This window comes from Penicillium rubens (assembly GCF_028828025.1).
Source record: "Penicillium rubens strain IBT 27055 chromosome Unknown utg000003l_segment0_segment0, whole genome shotgun sequence".
Taxonomy (NCBI): Eukaryota; Fungi; Ascomycota; class Eurotiomycetes; order Eurotiales; family Aspergillaceae; genus Penicillium; species Penicillium rubens.
In genome coordinates, this window is record NW_026890601.1 from 266648 (window position 1) to 280066 (window position 13419).

Sequence of the window (13419 nt, forward strand, 5' to 3'; positions counted from 1 at the left end):
AGCTCCCAATATTTTCCTTGAGATGAACAAGCAACTGATGCTATAAGTCCCAGTTGATCAATTTAATTGCCAGTGACGCCCTTTTCTCCTTTCTTCCTCTTCCCTCCATTCCTCCTAGCATCCACCATGACCATCCAGACAGACTTTACACTTAACACCGGCGCCAAGATCCCAGCTGTTGGTTTTGGCACCTGGCAAGCCAAACCTCTTGAGGTTGAGAACGCGGTCGAAGTTGCACTCAAGCAGGGATATCGTCACATCGATTGCGCCGCCATCTACCGCAATGAGACCGAGGTTGGCGCTGGTATCAAGAAGTCCGGTGTGCCTCGCGAGGAGATCTTCATTACTGGCAAGCTTTGGAACACAAAGCACGCTCCTGAGGATGTCCTGCCGGCCTTGAACAAGACCCTTAAGGATCTTGATGTTGATTACCTGGATTTATACCTGATGCACTGGCCTTGGTAAGCTATCTGCCCACTCATGATGTCCAATAATGATTTGAAATAGGATACTAACATACAGGCAGTGCATTCCGAGGCGGCGACAAGTGGTTCCCCCTGGACGAGAACGGTGTTTTCGAACTAACAGACATCGACTATATTACCACCTACAAGGCGATGGAGAAGCTTCTGGCGACGGGAAAAGTAAAGGCGATCGGTGTCTCCAACTTCAACATTCGCCGCCTGGAAGAGCTATTGAGCAAGGTCGATGTTGTGCCTGCAGCCAACCAAATCGAAGCTCATCCATACTTGCAGCAGCCCGAGCTGGTCAATTTCTGCCGCAGCAAGGGTATTATCATCGAAGCTTACTCTCCCCTCGGCAATAACCAGACCGGAGAGCCTCGTACTGTGGATGACCCTGTTGTCGCCGAGGTCGCGAAGGAGGTCGACATGGACCCTGGCCCTCTTCTTGCCAGCTGGGGTGTACAGCGCGGCACTGTTGTACTGTCAAAGAGTGTGACCCCGTCGCGCATCGCGGCCAACCTCCAGGTGAAAACTCTGCCGGATAGCGCGTATGCCAAATTGACCGATCTTGAGCGCCACAAGCGCTTTAATTTCCCTGCGAATTGGGGCTATGATATCTTCGAGGAGGTGGGACAGGAAGCTGTGCGCAAGGCTGCAGTCGAAGCGGGTCCAGCCAACAAGATCAAGTTCACCGTTTAGAGATCACTATAGACACACATTGAAATGTTATGAATTTGATTACTAGATACATCACAATCGTCTCATCCAAAAATTTCAAGGTTGTATTCCTGTAACTATGTAACACTCAGCGAGAAATATGCGACCTTCCGCTGTATATATCTTTCATGAACAATATGCACGTTGAGTACTTGCAACAGAGGTCACAAATAGAACCCATTTCAACTACAAATTGGGCTATTTCACAAAGAACATGCAAAATGTTGAGGGGTTTGTGATGGACATTATCAGCATCTACTGTGGACTCGCGGTGAAATCAACATCGATGGCCAACACCCAGTTAGTACGTGCGGTCGGCCCCACAATGCACCCTCGGCCCTTTTCCGCCCGAGACCCACGTGGACGTTTCTCCGCCACTTCGGAAATCCTTTTGAGACCGTGTCGGAAAAGAACCCCCGCAAACATCGAAGGCTGCCAATGATGCAATGTTTTCTTATCGGAATTCGCTTCATGGCAAAACAGACTCATGGATCATGTACTCTTGGCTCATGTGGTGACTGGATTATCCCGGGCGGATAGTCTGGATTCATAGCCCGACGTAAAAAGGAACACCATCTCCATGACTTGCAACTTGGAGATTTTCTACTCAGTGAGACACACTATATGTAAATATGGCAGCATCAGTCCTCTCAACACCCGCTATCTCAGCGCTTCCGGTGGATACCCCCTCGATAACGTCAGTTGGCCAGGTTGCCCTCCCGAAGCAAGACATCTATACTGTCAATGACCTCTTGCGCGCCAAAGCTTCAGGGGAGGCAGCACATAAACCTATAGTTGGATATCCCTCGTCCGGCACCGATTATGTGTATTATACACCCCACCAGGTACAAGACCTCATTCGCCCATTCTTGTGCACACGATATACTGATCAAAACTGATCAAAACAGCTGAATCTTCTCGTTGAAGCCGCGGCTGTCTACTACTGCAAAGGCATTCCCCAGAGACTGTCTTCAAATGATCCCGTCCAGGTAGTCGGTCTTCTGGGTGTGTCTGATTTTGAATACTTGATCTCATTGCTTGCCATCTCCCGGCTTGGGCATACCGTGCTCCTGCTGTCAACTCGAATCGTTGAAGATGCTTATGTCAGTCTGTTGGAGGCCACCAAGGCCACTTTCCTTGTGACCCACTCAAGCTTCCAGGCTGTCGGAGATAAAGTTTCCAGGCGAACTGGTGCTACTCATATCTCTGCTGTGGCCCCAGCAGATGCAGCCTCGCACGAAGTAGCGAACGCCTGTCTTCCTGCGTCCAATCTGCACGGTCCGACCGAAAGCAATAACATTACCTGGGTGATCCACTCGAGTGGCTCAACTGGTCACCCCAAACCCATCTACCAGACTCACTCCGGAGCTCTGAGGAACTACGCCAACAACTTCGGACTTAAGGGCTTCATCACCCTACCTCTCTTCCATGCTCACGGAATCAGCTGTCTCTTCAGAGCCATTCACTCTGAGAAGATCATCTACATGTACAACTCCAGCTTGCCCCTCACAGCCCCTATTCTGCTGAGCACCCTCAAGAAGTACCAGGAGATTCAGGTTCTGTATGGTGTGCCGTACGCCCTGAAACTACTTGCAGAGATCGACGAGGGCCTACAACAAATGGCTCGCCTTGAGCTTGTGATGTTTGGTGGATCATCTTGCCCCAAGCCTATCGGAGACACATTGGTCCAGAATGGTGTCCGTCTTGTGTCTCATTACGGAACAACAGAGACCGGCCAGCTCATGACCTCCTTCCGCGACCGTTCGGACTTGGATTGGGACTATGTCCGCCCGGGCCCATCCTTGCTGCCATATATTCGATGGGAGGAGCAGCCAGGTATGCCTGGAATCTACGAGCTTTCCGTCTTGGAGGGCTGGCCTTCCAAGGTTGCTAGCAACCGCCCGGACAACTCGTACGCAACCAAGGACCTGTTCGAAAAGCACCCGACTACCCCAAACGCGTGGCGATATTACGCCAGATTGGATGACACGCTGGTTCTTGAGAATGGCGAGAAGGCAAACCCGTTGACCATCGAAGGAGTTGCCCGCAAAAACCCAAACGTTGGTGAAGCTATAGCGTTTGGAAGTACCAAGCCTCGTATTGGTCTCTTCATTATCCCCTCCGATAAATGCAGTTTCAAGACTGACGATGAGCTGATTGACAATATTTTCCCGGATATTGAGGCGTGCAATGCGGAAATGCCGGCTTACGCCTATGTGTCTCGCGATATGGTCCACATTCTCCCTAAGGACTCTGTCTATCGAAGGACTGATAAAGGAACGGTCATTCGCTCTGCATTTTATAAGGACTTTGCTGAGAAGATTAATGACATCTACGAGGAGCCAGACGTGCAGGGTGACCAGGTTCTAGATGGCGCTGAGCTTCTAAGATTCCTCCGGGAGACTCTTTTCGAGATTGCACCGTCCGTTAATCCAGCCACTTTGGAGAACGATGCCGATGTTTTTAGCTTGGGCATGGACAGTTTGCAGTCAACTCGTATGCGAACTGTCATTGCACGCACCATAGACCTCGGTGGTCACAAGTTGTCGCGGAATTTTGTCTTCGAGAACCCATCGATCGAGGCAATGGCACAGCATATCGTGGACCTGTGGTCAGGCCAGGCTCCGAAGGAAAAGGTCCCAGTGGAGGATAGGATGCAGCATCTGATTGAGAAGCACAGCAGTGGTTTCAAGACACATATCCCCGTTGATCGGGATGATGATGGCGACCACATTGTGCTCACCGGTGCTACTGGATCCTTGGGTGCCCACATTGCTGTTCAACTCGCCCAGTCAGACCGAGTGGAAAAGGTCTATTGTCTCGTGCGAGCTAACACCACAATTGCTGCCCGCAGACGTGTAGCTCAAAGTCTCCGCACTCGCGGATTGTTGTTTACCTTGTCACCAGCCGCGGAGCGCAGGATTGTTGCTCTTCCTTCAATCCTGTCCAACTCTACCGACTTGGGCCTCGGCACTGAAGTTTATGCGCATATCAAGAAGTCGGTTACTGCCGTGATTCATTGCGCTTGGTCAGTGAACTTCAACTGGGCCTTGGAAAGTTTCGAGGGTCCTTGTATTGCCGCTACCCGCAATCTTCTGGATCTTTGCTTGAGTGCTGAAGGTCCGCGCCCGGCTTCCTTCTCCTTCTGTTCCTCGGTCAGTACTGTCGCGCGCACTCCCGGTAACTGGGTCCCCGAGGCCCTTCCCGAGTCGCTGTCCTATGCGCAGGTCATGGGATACGCTCAGTCCAAGCTGGTTACGGAGCACATTGTAAACAGAGCTGCTCATGCCACTGGTATGACTGCGCGAGTCCTTCGTGCGGGACAGATCGTCGCGGATACTACTCACGGTATCTGGAATGCTACCGAGGCAATTCCTATGATCTTGCAGACTGCTAAGACAATCAACGCTTTGCCTCAACTGGACGATGTTCTCAGCTGGACTCCAGTCGACGTGATGGCCAGTAGTATTATCGAGCTCAGTCTAGCTCCCGTCGCAGACGAGGTCATGAATGTCACGAACCCGACGCTAATTCACTGGACTCACGACCTGCTGCCCCAGCTTAGGGAGGCTGGGTTGGAGTTTGAGCAACTTCCCAAACAAAGCTGGTTGCACCGTCTCCGAGATTCGAACCAAGATGCCGAAGTCAACCCGCCTACCAAGTTGCTAGAGTTCTTCACTTCGAAGTATGATAATGATAACCCCAGCCGAGCCTTGTTCTACGACACGAAGAAGGCCCAGGCGGCGTCCCCGGCACTCGGTCGCGCCAAGGGTCTGGACAAAGATTTCACCTCGCGCTTCACCGACTACTTCAGCACAGAATGCTGGGGTAAATTCTCACCCCCCGCTGCAGCTCGCGATGTATTATTTTTGATCGGTCCCTGTGGTTGCGGAAAGAGTACCGCCGCGCAGGCCTTGAGCCAGCAACTGAATGTCCCTGTCATTGAGGGTGATGATCTCCACTCCAGCCTCGCCCGTCAGAAGATGACTAGAAATATGCCCCTGCAAGACTCTGACCGCTGGGACTGGCTGGCTCACATTCGCGGTGCAGTCATGGATCGCCTACAGCACTCAGATTCCCCCGCATTGGCTGTGACTTGCTCAGCACTGCGCACTGTGTACCGTGACGAGCTCCGACGATTGTCGCAGCTGTTTGATTTCCCTGTTACGATAACCTTTTTGTTCTTGTCTGTGCCCGACAGCGGGGATTTGAAGGATCGCGTGATGGCACGGTCTGAGACCGAAAACCACTACATGAAGTCTTCGATGGTGGACTCACAGTTTGATCTGATGGAGGACCCAACTGATGAGCCGGATGTGCTCATGTTAGATTCTACCCAATCAAAGGCAAAGATGATTGGAGATGTGGTGGATATAGTCAAGGAGATTTTGAGGTCTTGACCTCCCCTCTCCAATCGTTATGTTTAGATCTTTTTTCGTTCATTGTCACTTTTCCTGTTAGGCGCGAATTGTCTTCGAGTGAGATAAACCATTGCCATTGTCGTCGACCTATTGAGAGGAGTATGAAATATATATATGTGAAAGACTCCAATTTACACAGACCAGTCCTACACACAGTTTAAGAAGCTTTGTGCAATGAGGATTGCGATCATACTACACTCCACACTGTAGCACCTAGGCTTCCTGCATTCCTCACTAGTCGCTGCGAAGAGTTAGCCTCGTGTGTGAATGTACGGAGTATAGCTGGGCTATAGCTAGCCTGCATTGGCGTGCATGCAGGCTGAGTGGAGCAACGTACTTTGGCTCCCACATTATGATCAGGGGATTCGGATGTATTTGAATCTCCTTTGTTTCGGGAGACAACCATTCTAAATATATGAATTCTTTTCTTTTAGATACATACGATCCGTCCTCAGTATGTGGGAAACAAGGGAACCTTGGAAGCGACGTTGTGTTATGAAAGCCGAGACGAATATGTGACCGTCCCGCATGGGTACGAGCTAAACCGCTTGGCTTTGTTTTTCACCCAATCGAGCCAAAGAATTCCTATTTCTTTGTTCGGGGCTGAGCCGACGAACTTCCACCCCGTCTCGTAAACTTGATGTGACGTGTGACGATAATTAAGCGCCGGATCCCCATAGCCTGCCAATCTCGAGTCTCTCACCGAAGGCTGTCTTTCCTCTTCCTAGGTGCTTCACAGTTTCGAGGTTGACTGCGCACAACACCATGCTGTCTACTGCCTGTCGGCCTCGACTGTGGATTATCGCATTGCTCCGGGCGTTACGAGCCGGCATTATGCCTATCCTTGAGGCTGTTCGGGCAGGGCCCTGGGGTCAACGGAACTACCAGCTTCTTGTGGGAGCTCAAGAGAAACCATCCTACTACCATGTCCGGATCACAAAGAAGACTTGGACCGTGGCTTTTTCAGTGGCAGCGGTGATTTTCTTCCTTCGGTGTTTCCCGCCACTCCCGGCGAAATTGAACCCCATTGCCAATAAGCGCTGGTGCGACCATCCCATCTCCAAACTTACGTCCGACGCCTCACAATCATTCAACGAAACATTGATGCGCCAGTCCAGATCATTGAAAGATGCAGTCACAGAATACCGTCGACGATATAACATGCCGCCGCCTCCCTACTTCGATGAATGGTACGAGTTTGCGACGCAGCGGAACACGATGTTGATCGACGAATACGACACGATATACCATTCTTTGCAACCATTCTGGGGGCTTTCCCCAAGTACAATCCGCTCCCGTGTTAGGGAAGACCTTGGCCGAGACAATGGAGTGATGGGTGTATCAATTCGAAATGGCAAGCCATTTCACCTAGGCAATGGCCAGGGAGATTACCAAGGAAATGCCACAATGAAACAGTTCAGCAAATTTGCCCAATGGCTGCCCGACATGGACCTCGTGTTCAACGTCCACGATGAGCCGCGGGTCGTTGTTCCTCACGAGGAGTTACACAGACTGGTAACAAAAGGCTATACAGCCCAGGCTCGTTTGAATGGCAATTCGTTGGTAAATCATTTTTCCGACAATAATATCTCTACGGAACCCATTCGAGAAGTGTCCACAACCAGGTATCTTAATCTTAGACAGCAAGAAACCTGGCTTTATTGTCGACTGTCGTGCCCACCCGATAGCCCGGCTATGAACCTCGATGGCAATGCGCCGGATAATTCTAGCACCTTTGCTATGGAGCCTTTAGGATTCGTGTTCAATCAAACAGCCTTTAGCGATATTTGCAATAGTCCCTCACTGAAGCATATCCTTGGGATTTTTGACCGGCCCAATGCCTTCAAGCTCACGAACGAGCTAGTCCCCATGTTCTCAACATCACATCTATCGTCCTTCCAAGATATTCCTATCCCGTCGCCATGGTACTACGAGAAGGTCGGAGGCTATCAATCGGACCACGATATCCCGTGGGAGTCAAGGAAAGGGCAAATCTACTGGCGAGGAGGCAGTACCGGAGGGCTCAGCCATGATGGATCCTGGCGTACTCTGCAGCGACAGCGAGTGGTTGCATCGCTGGAACACAAACTGGGACATCCCATCTTGGAACGCATGGCAGAGTCCACATGCAGCATTGGGGGTGACGACGGATGGAAAGTTCGTAGGGCGAATCAAACGGAGGTCAGCGGATACTTCAACGCCCATTTCGTTGCTATTGTCTTTTGTGAGGGGCAGGACTGTTCTGACGAGAAGATGTTTTTCGATGTCGTGGGTCGAGACGACGAAAATGAGGCGTGGAAATACCGCTACTTACTGGATATGGATGGCCACGCTTACAGCGGGAGATTCTATGCGTTTTTGAATAGCAAGAGCGTTCCGTTCAAGCTGACCTTTTTCCGAGAATGGCACGAGAACATTCTCTTCCCCTGGATCCACTACGTGCCACTCAACAAGGACGGCAACGAAATTGCTGAGATTGTGCGCTTCTTCGAGCAGGATCCTGCTGGCAAGGAGATTGCTCGGACTATTGGTGAGGAAGGGCAGTCATGGGCTGCTAAAACACTCCGGAATGATGACATGGACGTCTATATGTTCCGGCTTATGTTAGAGTACGTCCTTCCTTTTGAGGGTGCTCATCGACATGGAAGTCCATCGTGATACTGACTATGGTATTGCAGATATGCCCGTGTGCAAGACGACCGACGAGAGGACTTGGGTTTTTATTTCCACGGATCCTAACCAAAAGTTTGCCCAAGACTATTACTGACATCACCTACGACTGTGTATATATTGCACTTATTTGGTATAGATATTACAATGAACCTACGTACAATGCGAATGTGCGTTTTGACAACAAACCAAATGAAGCTCATATACTCTAAGCATTTTTGAGAGGAGATCATGAAGGGAATGAGTAAGTTGCGTGCATAACCATAAATCATCCTCAGTCTGTGACTTTCAAGTCTTCCACGGACCGTCGAGGTTAATGGCTGCGTGGAAGATCCATCATTTCCCTCGTCAAACAACCACCCTCGTATCACCAAGTCGAACAGAATATCTCTTTCTTCTCCTGAATTGGATCAGCTTGATTGTTCTGTTTTTACAGCGGTACCTTCATGGCTTACTATTGAGCCGGCTCCAGTACGAATACCTCGTTAGGGCTCTGATCCCATTCAGCAAGTTGCAAACCATCCCCATCGGTGCGCAAGAAGTATCCGGACTTCTTTGCAACGAGCTGATAGCTGTTATCACCAACAAGCTCGGTGGTGTAAATCTCCTGCTCCGATCCGACGATGCAAGGAGAACCTGCTTCATCGCCACAGTTGATGAAGTTACCGGCAGGGTCGGAAATCAGGAAATCGCGCTGGCTGGCGCTGCTGAGAGTGAAGTGCCAAGTCTGGGAAGATCCACCATCCCGCTTGGGATAGAATGCCAGAGGCGCGCCGATCCCGGTTTGGGTCAAGACTTCATTGCTTTGGAGACTAGATCCGATTGTATAACTCCCCTCCTCAAGACTGAGGGCTGACTGGCAAAGGGTTGCCAAGACACTAACAACAAGGGAGGTCTTCATATTGGTAAAATAGTAAATCGATGGTGGGAAACAAGATATATGGAGATGATTGAAGTTATTCAAAAAGGTTGAGTGGTTTGGAGTGGGCTCGGTCAGGAATTCTGCAATTTATATGTTCCCTCTGTTTACACAAAACATTTATTCTGCTTGCAGAGGTGATCTTCATTGGATTCGGATTGCATAGACTAGCGATATGCACATCCTGATATTTGCTAATACATGCATATACTCCACTCTTCAGCTGTTACATAAGTCCATTGCTATATGCAGGGGAGAGAAGCCCGAAGTGCACATACTTCACCCCTTTTTTGGCTCAGAGATCTTCCCCACGGCTGATCCATCTGAGCCAGCAGACCTTATTCTAAGCGCTTGGAATACGTTTCTGGTAATAGTTGCGCTAGGATAGCGCTCGGAAGCACACTAGACTAGATACTGCCTCGTTGCCACTGGACTTCCACGTCAAATACACATTGATAGGCCAGAGGTTACATGTAGGGAAGAGCCGACGCCACTCTTACAGCCCACATTTACCTCGCAATTGGGGCGTTAAGGAAAAAAACCATCTTAATTGACGAGGGAGTATAATATGCTCACTCTAGAAACTTAGCTCTATGTGGTTTTGGGGGTTGGGGGCTGGGGCGGGAGCGGGGGATGAAGTTCTTTGTTGATCTACATACATACCTTGATCTGCAACATCCGCTCCCATTTTAAGTAGAAAATACAATATACTATGCACATGCACATAGGGTTACGCTTACGTAGGACTTATACAGTACGGAGTACAGAATAAAGAAATGCTCATTTTCTCCAAAAACATCGACGTTTTCAAGGTCCCGCTGTTTCGGACATGCCAGCCCGCCCTATGGTCACCAATCAGCGTATCTATAATCCGGTCACATCCAGCATTCTATAGGGATGTAACCAGACTAGGCATCCCTGGGTATTCATATTTAGGGAAAGAGGAGTCACTCCATGACCGGAGGGCTGTTACGCTTAGGGAGTACATGTAGGAGCATGGTCTAGCTTGGTCATATCCACACCCGCCAGACGTTATCCGGTTATTTATGCCCCCATATATTTTGCGCCTAGCCTCAACAACTTGTATTTTATCTTGTTTCATTACTTTCGGATACTGGCGAATAGAAAAATCCCTATTTTCTTCTGTATATCTCAATTTTGAAGCAACCGGAAACATGCATTAGTATGGCATCGGAAATTAGGCCACTGAACGCTAGAAATATACACCCATGTATGTCTCGGCAACTGATTAAATTTCCCGAAACTTTCCAGAGACTATCTTTAGGTATATATCGTATAAAACAGTCTACAAGGGAAAGTTAATATAGGTAATCGTTGCTATACTATGCTGTAATTCATATATAGGCATTACTATGTGTTTCGCGTTGTCCAGATCGCATGTAAAGTCTGCTATGAAGCCGTGTTATTATCCATGGGTAAGGCTGGTGACTATGTATTCACCAAGGTTTCTACCAACCTACGTAGGTAGGCAGATGTGTATTACTGGTATACCACAACGCGGTGACTGAAAATGTAGTGTCTCTGGACAAATATAAGACATATCAAGGCTGCGACTCAGATTGTTGTGAGACATTCGTGTGCTGGTTTAATGCCACTGATGCAAGTAAAACGCACTTGGTTGATCGACACAGGTCTCCCTCCTTATTATGTGCCTTTCCCTTTTAATCACTGAAATGCCCGTCAATTATAGACCATCCATTCGCTGCAACCTAGGAGCCCTACATAAAAATTGCGCAATGACTGGAGAAGAAACATACGGGTTGACTGTTCTTCATGATGCTAATTTCAATTTCACCACGCAGGAGAAGAATCATTCTTCTAGTGTGGTACTGTTCGAGTAAGTTATATTTCCCAAAGAGTGATGCCACAGTGAAAGAAAAAGAAGTATGACTAACGTTGCAGTTTGGTTGCCATTCATGGATTAAATGGGGATGCCATCGACACATGGACTCACCAAAAAACGAGGGTTATGTGGTTGAAGGACCTACTGCCTGAAGCACTACCCAATATTCGGATAATGACATTTGGATACAATGCCCGTTTCAAGAATTTTACAGCGCAGCAAGATTTGCGTAGTATATCCTCAAAACTCCTCAACGAATTGGTCGATTTCAGAACAACAGAAGAAGTAAGAAGACCAGAAGACTCCCTTGAGAAGAAAAGAAGCGAAAAAGAACGTCCTTACTAACCTGCGAAAAGGAGAAATCACGACCTATTGTCTTCGTCTGCCACAGCTTAGGTGGAATTGTGGCGAAAAAGGTGAGCTCGGTCACTTTATAGCCCTCCGGCCGGTACTCACCAAATATAGGCGTTGTTGATTGGCTGTTCCGAAGAACAAGAGCAGGTGCAACGATCGGTATATGGGGTTCTGTTTCTTGGTAGGATCCGCGCGGCCAAGATACTCTGATTACTCTGACTTGATGAAGGTACCCCTCACAATGGTAGCAGCCTTGCAGTGATGGGAAAGCTTATGGCGAACATTGTTTCGGCCTGTTCGCCAATGAGACCGCCGCGCACTCTCATTGGGGTCTTGCAAAAGGACTCGCAAGCCCTACTGGAAATCACTGAAGACTTTTGTAAAAGAAGGAACAAAGTCAAGCTCATCTCGTTCTATGAACTGGAATTAACGTCGATTGGCCCTTTCTTAAGGAAGCTGGTAACTAACCCCCGGCACTTGAGCTAACGCATTGCTTATAAGCTCGCAGATTGTCAAACAACAGTCCGCACTTCTGAACGTCCCTCATGAGATCGCCATTCCTCAATTTGCCGACCACCGGAATATTGTTAGATTCACGTCTCTCCAAGACCGTACTTTCCGGCCTGTATTACGTAGACTACAAAAGCTTGCCCAGGACTTCCAAGGTGGCTCCACGGCACAGTCGACATCTGCTCAAGAGTTGGGTATGGATCCTGTCTGAGAATTGCCTTTATGAGGTCTCAGCCCAACTTGTGCTAATACTCAACAGTGCTTGCAATACCATTCGATATTACAACATTGCCATGTCCGTCTTTCTGCGGCAGGGACGATGTTCTGGAGATCATGAAGACATTCTTCTACGGCGACCCAAGTGAATCTCCAACGAGGCGAACATTTGCGCTGTGCGGTCTTGGTGAGTACGGTCCTTTTACGGCTTTCCTCGATGTGATCCTAATTGAACACAGGTGGCCCGGGCAAGACGTAAGCAGCTCTGCACTACGTTTTACAGACAAGGTCCCAGTACAAGTCTGGGGTGGCCTTGATGAACGCAGCCTCGGTGGCTTCCCTTGAAGCAGATTTTGATCGCTTGCATAACCTCCTCAAGCTCGGCGAATCGAAAAATAAGATCAACTCGGTCAGGAGCTGGCTATCTAGAGCCGAGAACTCCCAGTGGCTGCTTGTGTTTGATAACGTGGACGATCTTAGCTCAGTGTCAATTAGAAAGTACCTGCCTGCTGTGAACTGGGGTCACGTCATATTCACTACACGAGATCAAGGGATCATCGGTGAAATAGCTCAGGAAGGCCACGTGCTCAAACCCTTGACTACTGAAGACGCGGCGCAGTTACTGCTCGAGCGATCTGCTGTTCGACACGCCACAGACAACGAAATGGAAGAAGCCAGGGACATTGCGGACCTTCTTGGATCGCTTCCCCTTGCTTTGGTACATGCAGGGGCATTTCTACGCTCAAGGCATAGAACTCTTGGGGAATATCATCAACTTTACAAAACTCGTCGGAACGAGTTGTTGCGGTTTTCGACCCGTCTTGGAGACACTAATCAAGCCATCCTGACAGCGTGGGAGATCAATTTCAAGCAAGCGGAGCAGGAATCACCAGCTGCTACCAACCTTCTACTTCTTTTCTCGTTTCTAGACCAGGCGTCTATCCCTGAGTTGATGTTGCACCGAGGCTCGTCCCCCCAGAAACGGTAGGGCATTGATGGCGAGGTGACCGAAGTTCGTGCGGAGGACGAAGGCGTGGATGAATGTTTGACGAAGATCATACAGGCTGACTTCGAATTCGATAATTCTGTTGAAAAGCTGCTTTCGTTTTCGTTGATTTCCTGTAACCAGGAATCGAACGGACTAAGGAACTTCTCTATCCACCCTCTGGTTCAGTACTGTGCAGTACACCGATTGCCGCCATCAGATGTGAGAAGGTGGCGATGGCAAGCAATATTACTAGTTTGTCACGCGTTTCCAAGAAACGGATACATTGAACCACTGTA

At 49.1% G+C, this 13419-nt stretch overlaps 5 protein-coding genes across 5 annotated transcripts; 4 read left to right on the top strand and 1 right to left on the bottom strand.

Moving 5' to 3' along the window:
* Positions 1 to 126: 126 nt before the first annotated feature.
* N7525_006295 (uncharacterized protein) lies at positions 127 to 1163 on the top strand (the record flags this gene model as incomplete). Its single annotated transcript, XM_002569188.2, has 2 exons — positions 127 to 461; positions 527 to 1163. 2 exons carry the CDS (start codon positions 127 to 129, stop codon positions 1161 to 1163), a joined length of 972 nt encoding a protein of 323 aa, XP_002569234.1.
* A 650-nt stretch (positions 1164 to 1813) lies between these two features.
* On the top strand, positions 1814 to 5581 carry N7525_006296 (putative NRPS-like enzyme; the record flags this gene model as incomplete). The annotated part of the gene is made up of 2 exons (XM_002569187.1): positions 1814 to 2026; positions 2090 to 5581. 2 exons carry the CDS (start codon positions 1814 to 1816, stop codon positions 5579 to 5581), a joined length of 3705 nt encoding a protein of 1234 aa, XP_002569233.1.
* A 786-nt stretch (positions 5582 to 6367) lies between these two features.
* On the top strand, positions 6368 to 8341 carry N7525_006297 (uncharacterized protein; the record flags this gene model as incomplete). The annotated part of the gene is made up of 2 exons (XM_002569186.2): positions 6368 to 8211; positions 8281 to 8341. The coding sequence occupies 2 exons, from the start codon at positions 6368 to 6370 to the stop codon at positions 8339 to 8341; spliced, it is 1905 nt and encodes a 634-aa protein (XP_002569232.2).
* Positions 8342 to 8726: 385 nt separating this feature from the next.
* Positions 8727 to 9173, bottom strand: N7525_006298 (RICIN domain-containing protein; the record flags this gene model as incomplete). The annotated part of the gene is made up of 1 exon (XM_002569185.1): positions 8727 to 9173. The coding sequence occupies one exon, from the start codon at positions 9171 to 9173 to the stop codon at positions 8727 to 8729; it is 447 nt and encodes a 148-aa protein (XP_002569231.1).
* Positions 9174 to 10948: 1775 nt separating this feature from the next.
* On the top strand, positions 10949 to 13123 carry N7525_006299 (esterase/lipase family protein; the record flags this gene model as incomplete). The annotated part of the gene is made up of 8 exons (XM_061213676.1): positions 10949 to 11049; positions 11115 to 11340; positions 11412 to 11471; positions 11521 to 11590; positions 11639 to 11868; positions 11918 to 12113; positions 12179 to 12390; positions 12431 to 13123. The coding sequence occupies 8 exons, from the start codon at positions 10949 to 10951 to the stop codon at positions 13121 to 13123; spliced, it is 1788 nt and encodes a 595-aa protein (XP_061068107.1).
* Positions 13124 to 13419: the final 296 nt, after the last annotated feature.